Source organism: Eleginops maclovinus, chromosome 19, assembly GCF_036324505.1.
Source record: "Eleginops maclovinus isolate JMC-PN-2008 ecotype Puerto Natales chromosome 19, JC_Emac_rtc_rv5, whole genome shotgun sequence".
Taxonomy (NCBI): Eukaryota; Metazoa; Chordata; class Actinopteri; order Perciformes; family Eleginopidae; genus Eleginops; species Eleginops maclovinus.
The window spans coordinates 23,479,078-23,490,945 of NC_086367.1; the positions used below are offsets into that span (position 1 = coordinate 23,479,078).

Consider the following 11,868-nt stretch of genomic DNA (forward strand, 5'->3'; position numbering starts at 1 on the left):
CCGGTAAACGAGGCCTGCACCGAGGCCTGGTCCGAACACAAGCGCTGCTGGAACCTGGAGAGGAACCGGAGATAAGTGAGAGGGGATGCAACACGGCAGAGACACTCAAACACGTAGATGAAAGGATGAAGACACCGCGTTTTCATTTGAAATGCTGATCTTTATTCTGAATGCTCCTCTCACCGGTGCCGGCGTGTTGCTGGTGTGAGCTTCTCTCTCTGCGGAGGATCTGCAGGCTGACGGCAGAAAGCATTTTAAATCATTAATAATCATTCATTCATTATTTCTACCCTTTACAGACATTGTTTATCCTCGCTGTGCGACAAAATGCACACGTTCTATTATTGAATTACAGAAGCAGAAACTTCTGCCTCTTAGACGATGTTTTTATTTTCTCTCTACTCGTTCTGTGTCCCCTCTGTCTCTCACCTTGCTGCAGGTCTGCAGGCTCCTCAGGGTGGGGGTCTGATCTCTGGGCTCCGGCGGCCCCTGACCCTGGAGGCCCCCAGCTGCAGGAGAGGACGGCTGGAGAGGAAACTCTTCAGGCTCCACGAGCAAGGCAGCTGTTGGCTCTGCAGAGACACGGGGGGGGGGTTACTGTTGTTAATGAGGTTATCAAATGGATGCATTCATTTCTTAATTGGACTTGCTGTGTGTGTGTTCCCCTGTAGTGCCCCCCCTCAGTGCCCGGATGTAGTCAGCATTCTCTGATACATTTTTATGTTTTCATATTTGTTTATTGTTTGTCACTTGATTGCGTAATCCTCAGTCACTCACTGTGTTGTGTGTACTGTTGGACAGCGTGGGGGTCTCCTCCTGCCGGGGGATCAGGCTGGGTGGGGGAGGGAGGCTGGGAGACAGAGTACTGGACCTGCAGCTGGTTCTGGTCCGGGGGAAAGCAGGCCTGTGATACTTGGAGCTGGTCTGAACTCTGAGGGGAGAAACTTTGCCTCTCTGCGTCCTGAAGGGGGGAGGGGGGGGAGGATGATGGGCATGTCCTCGGGGTCGGGGTGGATCGGAGAAGCTTCCAGGCTCTGGGCCGACACCTTGGGGTCCTGGCTCTGGGGAGGGGTCTCTCTGTCCGGGGAGGAGAGGGTCTCCATCGCCTGATCTGCAGCCAGCAGCTCCGAGGAGAGAGGGGAGAGAGGGGAGAGAGGAGAGGGAGGAGCCTCCTGAGGAGAGAGAGAGAATGTGAAGCCTGTTAAACCTGATCTATCCCAACATAACGGACATCCCATAATAGGAATACCTTTGTATGTCATGTTTCATGCTAGACTTATACATGAAGCTGTTTTAAATCTAGAGTTCTGCCTCTCTGTTTTATATCTCGTTAAAGTGAAACCCCCCAGAACAGATTGATGAATGACTTGTGCTTCACTCTGCTATCCATTATTATTAAACATGTATGGGAGGGACATTGGGAATATCTACTGCACATGCATTGAGATTTTGAAAATGCACAGAAATATTGCTGAGATGCATTCACCCTCACAGGGACGCATAGTGACACAAATCAAACACACCCTCGAGGATGATTGCAGCAGATTGAGAGGAGTGCGTTCTGCAGAGTCACAGACAATCATTCACACAGGCTATAATGACAACTATTCTCTCCATCCCTCCCCAGAGAGAGTGTGTGCAGCTCTCTCTTTGCTGCAGCCGCTGGAGTTAATAACGGGCTTGCTGCCTTAGCGATGCTTTACTTTTTTGTTAAACTTTCTGTTAGTTGTGCAAAAATGATGCCTGTTTTTATTTTATTTTTTATATTATAAGATTGAATTTATTGATTTTTTTTTTACAAGACAAGCCAACAAATAAAGCATTATTTAAATCACGTTTAAATCAGAATAAGTATTTTTAAGTGATTTAAAAAAAGCAAGAATAGAAAAAAATACAAAACAAAAATTGAATAAAGTAATTGACAATAAAAATAAATAAATAAATATATTATTAAAATAAAACAAGTATAAAAATGGAATGCATTGAATAACTAAAATAAAAGGAAACAAAAAATACATCAAATAAATACTAACAATTCAAAATGTAGATGAAAGCTGATCTCCAAACAGTAATGGGAGCATTTACAGTTTAACACAGCAGACCTCCCCTTCAAAATAAAACAGATCTCCCCTTCAAAATAAAACAGATCTCCCCTTCAAAATAAAACAGATCTCCCTTCAAATAAACAGATCTCCCCTTCAAAATAAAACAGATCTCCCCTTCAAAATAAAACAGCTCTCCCCTTCAAAATGAAACAGCTCTCCCCTTCAAAATAAACATACCCCCCCTTAAAGACGTAAAATCTACCTCACCTTGATAACAGATCAGTGTGAGGGGTTGGGCTCTGACCTGATGCTGCATGAAGACCTCGTTCTGACTCCTGGGGGGGGTCACCTCATCCTCTAAGGTGGTCTCATCGATGGGGGGCATCAGGAGTTTCTCCACAGCCGGGTGGGGGGGCATCGGGGCTTCAGGGGGGGGCTGCAGGACAGTGACTGCAGGAGGTGGGGGGGACTGCAGCGCCGCAGGGGGTGGCTGCACCGAGACCGACTGCAGGACCTGAGAGGGGGACAGGAAGAGATTACCTTCATACACAGAATCTTGTAGGACCACCAGACCAGCACCGGACCAGCACCGGGCTGAAACCAGTATACAGGCTGCTGGGGGCAAGAAAAACAACCCAACGACCTCTGTGTGTCCCCTTTGTAACCCTCCTGTATCCGAGATGGGGGGGGCAACTTCAAAAACTGTAATTAGAAACCGACCAATTGGACTCATGAGTGAAATCAAAGTAACTGAAGGACCCTCAGCGTGAGGAATATCTGACCTGCTGGATCTGCTGCAAGGTCTCCTCGGGGCCCCTCTCCTCCTGCACCCCCCTCTCCGGCAGCAGCATCACGGGGGCCTGCTGCAGGCTCAGGGGCCCCTCAGTCTGTGGGGCCCGGGCAGCAAAGGGCAGGCCCTGCACCACCGAGGGCCCATTAACGATGGAGATGGAGGTAAGGTCGGGGGGGAGGACCCCTGAACTGTTGATCAGGGTGATGTGGTTCCCAAGAGCTGGGCCGTGGACCAGGGTGGTGCGCGGCCCCCCCGCAGCGTAGGCCCCCGGCATCTGGAAGACAGTGGGGGCCCCTGGCTGCAGCTGTAAGGGTCCGGACAGAACCTGCCGCAGCGCCAGCGGCCCTGCAGGAGAGGAGAAGCTGAAGTTCAGCTGCCGGGGGGGCACCGTGAGGATCTGTGGGCCTCCGGTGGAGGGGGGGTGCAGCGCTGGGCCGGGGGGGGTCAGCAGGGGCCGAGCTGCGGCTGCAGGCTGGGAGATGGTGATGGGGGCCCGGCCCTGGAGCAGGTACTGGCTGTGGCCCTGGAAGAGCTGGGGCTGCAGCAGGAAGGGGCCCGGGTTCACCAGCTGCAGGCTCAGCTGTTTGACCTGCGGGGGTGGCGGGGGGGCCACAGGCTTCTGAGGGGGGGGCGAAAGTAAGATGTTGGGTGAGGCGGCCCCAGGGACGAAGGTGAGACCCGGAGCCGGTTTCTGCCCGGGGGGCTTGGGGCTGATCTGGACCAGGCGGGGCTGGATGCTGACAGGCAGCTTGGGCTGGATGGGGAGTGGTGGGGCAGCCCGCTGCAGGAGGAGCCCCGGCGCCGTTCTCAGGGGGGGTGTGAGGAGGGGCCGGGGTGGGAGGAGGGGCCGGGGGACTGCCCTGTGGAGGATCATGGAGGCCTGGCTCAGGGAGAAGGTCTCGGGGAAAACGTTCCCAGGCAGGAGACCCATCAGCTGGGGGGGGGCTGCCGGCTTCAGGGAGGGACAGCCGGGCCCCACAGCCAACAGGGAGGGCTGGGGGGGGTCCACTGCCGCCTGGGTGTCCCTGGGTATGAAGGGGGGGGAGTACAGCGACAGGTTCTCCCCCCCGGGGTCCAGAGCCAGGGTCTGCTCCGTGATGTCGGCCTCCTGGAGGCTCTGCTGCAGGATGTCACACTGCGGCCCCCCCTTCTTCCCCTCATACCCAGCCTGCACTGCTGTCCCCCCCCCCAGCTCCTCTCCGGGGTCCTCCTCCCCCTCCGGAGAGGACAGGAGCGCCTCCTCCAGGAAGGACAGGTCCACACAGCCGGGGGGGGGCGAGTCCGGGGAGTCACTGCCATCTCCCAGCAGAGAGCCGGGGCTCTGAGGAGGGGGGGGGGGGGGAGTCATTAGGGTTGGTGACAGGTCCGGTTAGGAAACAAGCATCACATTTATATTAACATCAAGCTAAAGTCAGATCCTCGATCAGAAAATACAAAATAAAAATGTTAAAAAAGAATCACATTTTTTATTCAGACGTAAAAAGATAAAGTAAAAATATGAAGTCAGAAGATATTTAATAAAAGGGTTAAAAACACTTAAAAAAGTTAAAGTAAAATGTGCAATATTAAGATAGAAATACAAAAAAGATATATATTAAATGAAGCGAGCATTAGCAGAAGATATACTGAGAATACCATAAATATTAGAAGATAAATCAAAATAAAGTCATTAAGTGAAATTAAAGTGAATAAGATGAAATGAATCAAATATAGGTTTTTGTGAACTTAAGGAAACAAAGATAAACTAAAATATGAATTAATAACACAAGGAGTTCCATAATTATGCACCACAATATCTCAAAATAAATGTGCTAAAGTCTTGATAATACTATAAATATGGAAGAGTATGAATAAAGGTAGTAATAATAAAAGCCAGATTATCGATCTGCAGTATTAATCCTCATGATATGATAATCACAGTGTTATTTGGCTGCTGGAATATCGTGCTTCAGAATCAGGAATCAAATCCTCTCTGGGGAAGCAGCAGGTTGTTGTGACGCTGCCGTCTGGATCAGACTCACCGGGGCGTCTGTGAAGAGCGAACCCCCCCCAGAGGAGGAGTTAATGAGCAGGTCTTCAGTCTGCAGCTGGGGGAGGAAACCGTACGGTTATATTGAGAAATGATGGCAGCATTACACCACGGCTCTCACATCCTCAGCCCTCCTCTCTCACGGTGACGTGCCAAGTAATATCCCGTCTCCAACTCTTCATTTGCACTTATTGATTTCTTTATTTGAGTCGCTCTCTATTTAACTCTCCTGTGTTACCTCATTGGTCCCATGAAGGAAGTCGTTCAGGGCTTGGGGGTCACTGCGAACACACACACAGAGAAGTCAGAGTAAAGACGGAGGATTTTTGCTGAATGGCATTAGACCATGTTAAATCCTACACAAGATAATATGAAATACTTATGGATGAAGTTCAGACTCACCACAAAACATCAAGTAGACAAGTCCCATCTTCATCCTCCATGTCAACTGAGAAAAAATCATATTTAAATCCTTTTCATTTAGGATCAGTCAGCATTACACACATTGTTACTGTTACTATGGCTGCAAATACATGAATATATGTTGCATATAAGTTCCCTCTCCTGCTTCTACAGGTGTATATCAGAGTCTCTACTTTAAAGAGTACTCTCCTGCTGATGTTCAGGTGTATATCAGTGTGTAGTGTCTCTACTTTAAAGAGTCCTCTCCTGCTGATGTTCAGGTGTATATCAGTATGTAGCGTCTCTACTTTAAAGAGTCCTCTCCTGCTGATGTTCAGGTGTATATCAGTATGTAGTGTCTCTACTTTAAAGAGTCCTCTCCTGCTGATGTTCAGGTGTATATCAGTATGTAGTGTCTCTACTTTAAAGAGTCCTCTCCTGCTGATGTTCAGGTGTATATCAGTATGTAGTGTCTCTACTTTAAAGAGTCCTCTCCTGCTGATGTTCAGGTGTATATCAGTATGTAGTGTCTCTACTTTAAAGAGTCCTCTCCTGCTGATGTTCAGGTGTATATCAGTATGTAGAGTCTCTACTTTAAAGAGTCCTCTCCTGCTGATGTTCAGGTGTATATCAGTATGTAGCGTCTCTACTTTAAAGAGTTCTCTCCTGCTGATGTTCAGGTGTATATCAGTATGTAGAGTCTCTACTTTAAAGAGTCCTCTCCTGCTGATGTTCAGGTGTATATCAGTATGCAGCGTCTCTACTTTAAAGAGTCCTCTCCTGCTGATGTTCAGGTGTATATCAGTATGTAGTGTCTCTACTTTAAAGAGTCCTCTCCTGCTGATGTTCAGGTGTATATCAGTATGTAGTGTCTCTACTGTAAAGATAAATTCAAATAAAATAAAGGGTACTTAGAGGCCGTGAATCAGTGGACATTTGAAATATAAACAATGATTTAATTCCTCATCACCCCACCCCCTCTCCCTCTCATTCATGTTTCTCCCCCCCTGTGAATGGACCTACTTCATAAGTGAGAGGCTCCATACAGAGCGGCAGAGCGGAGAGCTGGTGGCGGCCTCATGGGAGGAGGTGGCCGGGCTGTGGAGTCAGGAGGCGGGGAAGGGCTGCTGCCAGGCCCGGGTCCTCCCCCCTCTGCTGCGGGGACATCGCTGCTGCTGCTGCTGGTGCTGTTGTGCACGGTGGATGGGGAGGCTGCAGGTGAGGGGGGAGGAAGAGAAAGGGAGGGGGGGGCACAAACACCACATGCTGTCAGCGGGTCACTTGAGGTTACCACAGCCCAAACACGGTGAGACACAACATCAATGCATCCGGTTTCTCCAGACATATCGCGAATATTGACGGGGAAGATGGGAGCTTTTGTTGCAGACATGAGCTGTAAACAACGCCCCCCCCCCCCCCCCCCCCTCACTCCCATGCGTCTTGGATGTGACTCCTCATGGCTGAATGTGTTCAATACAACATTACGCACTGTTTTGCGCACATTTAGCAGGGGAGGTACTTTGCAGACACAGACAATCCTCCAGCTCCTTCCCCGCTGCTGCTGACACGCTCCTGTTTACACCGCGACCCCCGCATTCACACCCTCCTGGTGCCCGCATCGCCCAATGAGATCCAGCAGAACGACCCTCACCCATGAAGCTGCAGCATGGAGCAGGGTGCATCTGTAGGTTACGTAAGGTGACTCTGTGTCCATGTGAGATCACACGGTGCAGCATGCCGCGGTTTTCTGCTGCTATTTATTATGATTATCTGTGTGTGTGTGTGTGTGTGTGTGTGTGTGTGTGTGTGTGTGTGTGTGTGTGTGTGTGTGTGTGTGTGTGTGTGTGTGTGTGTGTGTGTGTGTGTGTGTGTGTGTGTGTCGCCTGCTGTAAATCAAAATCGCGCTAACAAAAGATGCCCTGTGTTACATATGATATCCACGCTGCCCTTCCCCTTCATCGCTAAGAGTAATTCCGCTATTGAGAGAAAGGCAAAGCAAGAGGAGGGAAGAGGAGGAAAAAACTCACCCCTTCTTTGTGGTTTATTGTCCTGTCAAGCGGGCCTCTGCGCCATCGATTCTCACTCAGCGGTCCTTTCAGATGCTAAAGGAGGAGAGGGGGAGGTAGGGGGGTAGGGGGGTGCAGGAGGAGGAAGAGGAGGAGGAGGGGGGGTACCAGGGTGGGTGTGAGAAACAGACTGGGAGAGCCGATCATAACACAAAAGGTGGAGAGAAAAAAATAGAACCGTGAGGGGGCTCTGCAGGCGAGGAGGCAGGCCGAGGAGGGAGCTCCTCAGGCGGCAGAGAGTCTTCAAATGTCCCGCTCTTCAGTCTGGAGCTCTTTCATCCAGATGTTTTTTAGGTGCATTTTATTGATTTGTTCTGTTCTGCCCTCAAGGCAGCTGCAAATAGTTTCTAAGGCAGACTTGTAGAAATCAATATTTAGAGACGAGCCAATGTGCCACTGTGTTTGTGCCAGGAGGAGGAGGAGGAGGACTGGAAGCACATGAATCCTTATAACACGTCTGGGGGGAAATAAGGAAAAAATACCCAAAATAAAGATGTTGAATTACGAGAAAAACAGAAAGAAAACAAAATAATGAAGGATTTTTAAATCACATTGTATTTTCAACAGAATTGACATCATCCTTATATGGACGCTTTCATAGTTAACATCAAACGGTTTAAGATTAAGAAAAGTAAATAATGAAGGTGCTGAGAAATGAATAGAACTAAAAAAGTATTATTTAAGAAACTAATTCATTAAAAAAATCCCTTAATCAATTTGGAAAGCCCAGAAAACAAAATATTTTTTCATAAAAAAATCAATACTGTGATCAATAACCCAGTTAGAAGAATTGAGTGGAAAATGCCAAGCTGGACTCAATACAATCACGTTTTATATTAATTATTGTACTTGGAAGAAAGAAAGTCAAGCCAGGAAAGAAACTCTCCTTTTGTTTATTAATTATTTGAGCAAAAACTGTAACGCTAAAGGACTTAATTTGCCTCAATGAAGAAAGGGTGAAAGATAAATTAGTTTAAATCTATTCTGAAAATCCAGAGGGCTGCAGGGTTCAGTGGAAGAAAAAAATCTGATTGATTGTATTGAGTGGAAAATGAGGAAGTGTGCAAAGCAAGTCATCTTCCTCGGTAGCTCCAATACACGCTGTAGAGGGAGGAAGAAATGTTTACAAAGGAAATAAGAAAGAACAAAGGTCATAGGTCATGATCCAAGAAACTGTAAATAAATTCAGAAAGAACAAAATCATTTCAAATCAATATTTCAGAACGCCTTTCTGCAAAAACTTGACATTTCACCGGGCCACGTGTTCCCTTAGCTGTTCTACAGTAGACAGCATCAGGGAAGATGGGAAATAGTCAAATGAGCATTGACAGTAAAAGGGAAAAACCCAACCAAAACAGAGTGAGAGCAAAATAAGTAAAAAGGATGTTTACTATTTATAATCAAATAGAATAAATAGCACTTTTCATATTCAAGAAAGAAACAGAAACAAGGAGAGAAATTAGGAACATAGATGAAGACAATATAGAGGATAGAAGGAAAGAGGTGCGCTCAATAAGAAGCGTTTTAGTTATTTAAACGAAATCTTTATTAATAAGGCAAACATTAAAATACAAAATGCACCTCCCCTCCCCCTACATGAGAAAAAAAACTTTTAAAAACTTTGTCAAAAACCCGTGAAAAGGCGACACTTAAACCATTGGAACAGCAGTAACAGAACAGAGCGGGCTTCACTTGGCCGCCTGCTGGGCCTGACGGCGCAGCAGCACGTAGATCTTCTCCTTGATCCAGTCCTTGTTGTACGGCTGGTACGTCTGCGTGTCCGCACGGTACCTGCACACAATATCAGATTTAATCCACCAGAAGAGCAGCGGGGAAATGGGATTGGGGCAGGTGATCCATTAAAAATGAAACAAATATTCAAATAAAAAAGGTCAAAAGTAAAAATGAAGTATTAAAGAGATGTTTTATTATTATAAACATTAAAGGTTAAAGTAAAAGGATCCAATTAAAAGTCTTAATTTGAAATATAAAGATGCTATTAAAATATTCATAAACTGGAGATTTTCACTTCCTCGTGACTTCAATGTTTTTATACAAAAGGCTCGAGTATCCCGGTGGGCTTTGAAATAAAAGTACTTAAGTGTTTCTTAAATATCCTTTACAATACACAGTGTTGTATTATGACCGTATTAATGATGTCATCCGTCTGTTGAACTTACACCAAACAGCTGAGGTCGGCGAGGTCATCGATGAAGTCGAACAGCTGGCTGATGTCGTACGTTATCGACGGGCTGTTGGGGTTCATCCTCTTTAAATGCTCCTCGTACATCTTGCACACACCTGAGACAGAAGATGCAGGACGGTGCACATCAATGTGAAACATCAGCATTAGACAAACATAAAACATGTTCCTCTGAGCTGGATGCTATTTCAAGTTTGGCTTAGGTGTTTAACCTTTGAGACAGCTCATCATTTCCTCCCTCCTCTGTCTGCGTTCCCATGGCATAGGTCTTTCGGCCTGGGGAGGGGGGGCTGTAATCTCCCTTAAGGAGGGGCAGCTTGGGGGCTTTGTGGATGCCAGTGTATGACCGAGCTCAAACTGACCTGAGATAGTTATTGTTCAGGGCTTCTAGAAGCCCCTCTCTTCTGGAACGTAGATTCCCTGGCGCACATTCTTTCCCATGGCTCTAGTTAGATTCAGGGTCCATATTTGTTTATTCTCGCTGATGAGGAATGTTGATTAGACTCTCTGAACTGGTTAAAATCTCTTCCTACAGTCGAGATCTTCAGAATTGGTCGGGCAGCCGCTGTGTCACCTCGTGGCTGCAGCAAACGTCTCGTCAATTCTCCGGCCTGTTAACTTCAGAATAGGGTATGTCTGATGGCCATGCAGACACTAGCGATGCCCCTAGCATAAATCCAGCTATAAGAGAAATAAGAAATGACCTGGAATTGGTTTGAATTATACCGTCTTCCTCCGAAATACATAACCCTTCTCATGCTTTGGAGAGACAGGTAGCTAAAGTCTTGAGGGTGCAGGGCAAGCGTCTACATGTAATCCACAGAAGAGTGGAAGTGTCCCTGTAGGAGTGAACTGGTTCTTCAGAAGATCAGGAGGCACCCCCGACTCACCTTCCATGCACTCGTTGACGGATTCATAGTCGGCGTACGTCCTTCCCTCGGGCCTCTTGGTGGGCTGCACCAGCAGGATGGTGTGGGACTGAAAAGACACACACACTTTAATTACACACACACCTAAAACACATGTTATTGTTGTTTATTGATCTATGTTTTGTATTAATCTGAATCTGTAAAGTGAGAGTAGCTAGAGATAAAGTAGTAGCTGGATTAAAAGTTACAACACATAGCACATGGAAATACTGAAGTAAAGTACCTCTAGTAAATTTACTCTGTCACTTTCCACCACTGATGAAGCTTAAGGTATTTCATAGGAATATTATCAGTTCAATAATGCACAATAACCTTGATTTGGGTTAGACTTCGTTGCCTTATAAGTAGCTATCCTTGTAAAATAAGTGTATCGCAATACCAAAACAAATCTGTGTTGTTTCCCATTAATAACCTTATTTCAGTCACTAAGCAAACCTACGCACAGCCAGCGTTTAACCCAAGCACTTTACCCAAGTAAAAATGGAGGTACTTTACTCTACTATAGCTGCTAACTACTTTAAGATTTAACATTAACAATTCATAATATAAATCAGCTGATGCATGATTATATATAAATATAGGTTAAGCCACTCAGCAGTATAAAAATACATCCAATAAAGCCCACATTTACCAAGTGCATCAATAACTACAATACAATTATTAAAATATATAGTACTTAAAAAGCCCATTTTGCGTAACAACTACTTAAAGTATATTTTGATGCTTATATTTTTTACTTAATTACGATTTTGAATGCATGACTTTACTTTTAGTATTTTTTACTATTACTAAAGTGAATAACCTGAGTCCTGCGCACACCTGAGCCTGGAGCTGACTCTTCATGTAAATTAGCGGTTAGCCAACATTGGTTTAAGGCGAAATGGAAGTGGTTTCATATTATAATAACTAACACACATACACAGAGGTCTGTGGGAGTGAATTTTATCTTTAATAGTCTCAGTGTCAGTGAGGTTTATTTTCTGCAGCTGCTCAAACAACGTCCCACACATTGATGCTAACGTTAGCATTCAGTTTGTTAGCCTCACAAAAAAACCTCTTCAGTTACAATAAAACCGACACAGAGCTTCAACTAGCAAAAGTCTTCAAGAAAACAAAAGCATATATGATCTAGAGGTTGATTCAAAACGGACTCACCATGATTTTAGTAGTTTTACAGTGGGGCTCCGTCTCAGGTCCTTGCGCGTCTTCTTCTTCACGGAGGAGCTACGCTTTGACACCGGAAGAACAACCGGATAGGTACTACCAAAATAAAAGCATCGGTTTTTATAGTCTTATTTTATTTGGGGTCACATAGCGTTTTGCTTAGTTAACAGTTCAGTCTTTTGTATTAACCCCAAAAATAGCAAACAAACAAACGTACAATAAATAACCTAATCAATA

The 11,868-nt window shown here is 45.9% G+C and overlaps 2 protein-coding genes across 2 annotated transcripts in view; both read right to left on the minus strand.

Moving 5' to 3' along the window:
* si:ch211-168d23.3 (BRD4-interacting chromatin-remodeling complex-associated protein) overlaps window positions 1-7,373 on the minus strand; it is a 9,001-nt gene extending 1,628 nt beyond the window's left edge. Inside the window, exons 1-12 of the mRNA XM_063908296.1 lie at window positions 7,297-7,373; window positions 6,293-6,481; window positions 5,270-5,315; window positions 5,106-5,148; window positions 4,860-4,925; window positions 2,828-4,159; window positions 2,350-2,559; window positions 951-1,172; window positions 778-883; window positions 430-572; window positions 184-236; window positions 1-54 (exon numbers count right to left, since the gene is read on the minus strand). The exon at window positions 1-54 is cut by the window's left edge and continues 95 nt beyond it. Of these exons, the coding sequence (XP_063764366.1) occupies window positions 1-54; window positions 184-236; window positions 430-572; window positions 778-883; window positions 951-1,172; window positions 2,350-2,559; window positions 2,828-4,159; window positions 4,860-4,925; window positions 5,106-5,148; window positions 5,270-5,310 (2,270 nt within the window). The 5' untranslated portion in view covers window positions 5,311-5,315; window positions 6,293-6,481; window positions 7,297-7,373. The remainder of the gene's footprint in view (window positions 55-183; window positions 237-429; window positions 573-777; window positions 884-950; window positions 1,173-2,349; window positions 2,560-2,827; window positions 4,160-4,859; window positions 4,926-5,105; window positions 5,149-5,269; window positions 5,316-6,292; window positions 6,482-7,296) is intronic.
* A 1,484-nt stretch (window positions 7,374-8,857) lies between these two features.
* On the minus strand, window positions 8,858-11,757 carry LOC134881524 (enhancer of rudimentary homolog). The gene is made up of 4 exons (XM_063908923.1): window positions 11,623-11,757; window positions 10,429-10,516; window positions 9,516-9,636; window positions 8,858-9,126 (listed from the first exon to the last, which is right to left on the minus strand). Exons 1-4 carry the CDS (start codon window positions 11,623-11,625, stop codon window positions 9,024-9,026), a joined length of 315 nt encoding a protein of 104 aa, XP_063764993.1. The 5' UTR covers window positions 11,626-11,757; the 3' UTR covers window positions 8,858-9,023.
* Between the last annotated feature and the right edge of the window lie 111 nt (window positions 11,758-11,868).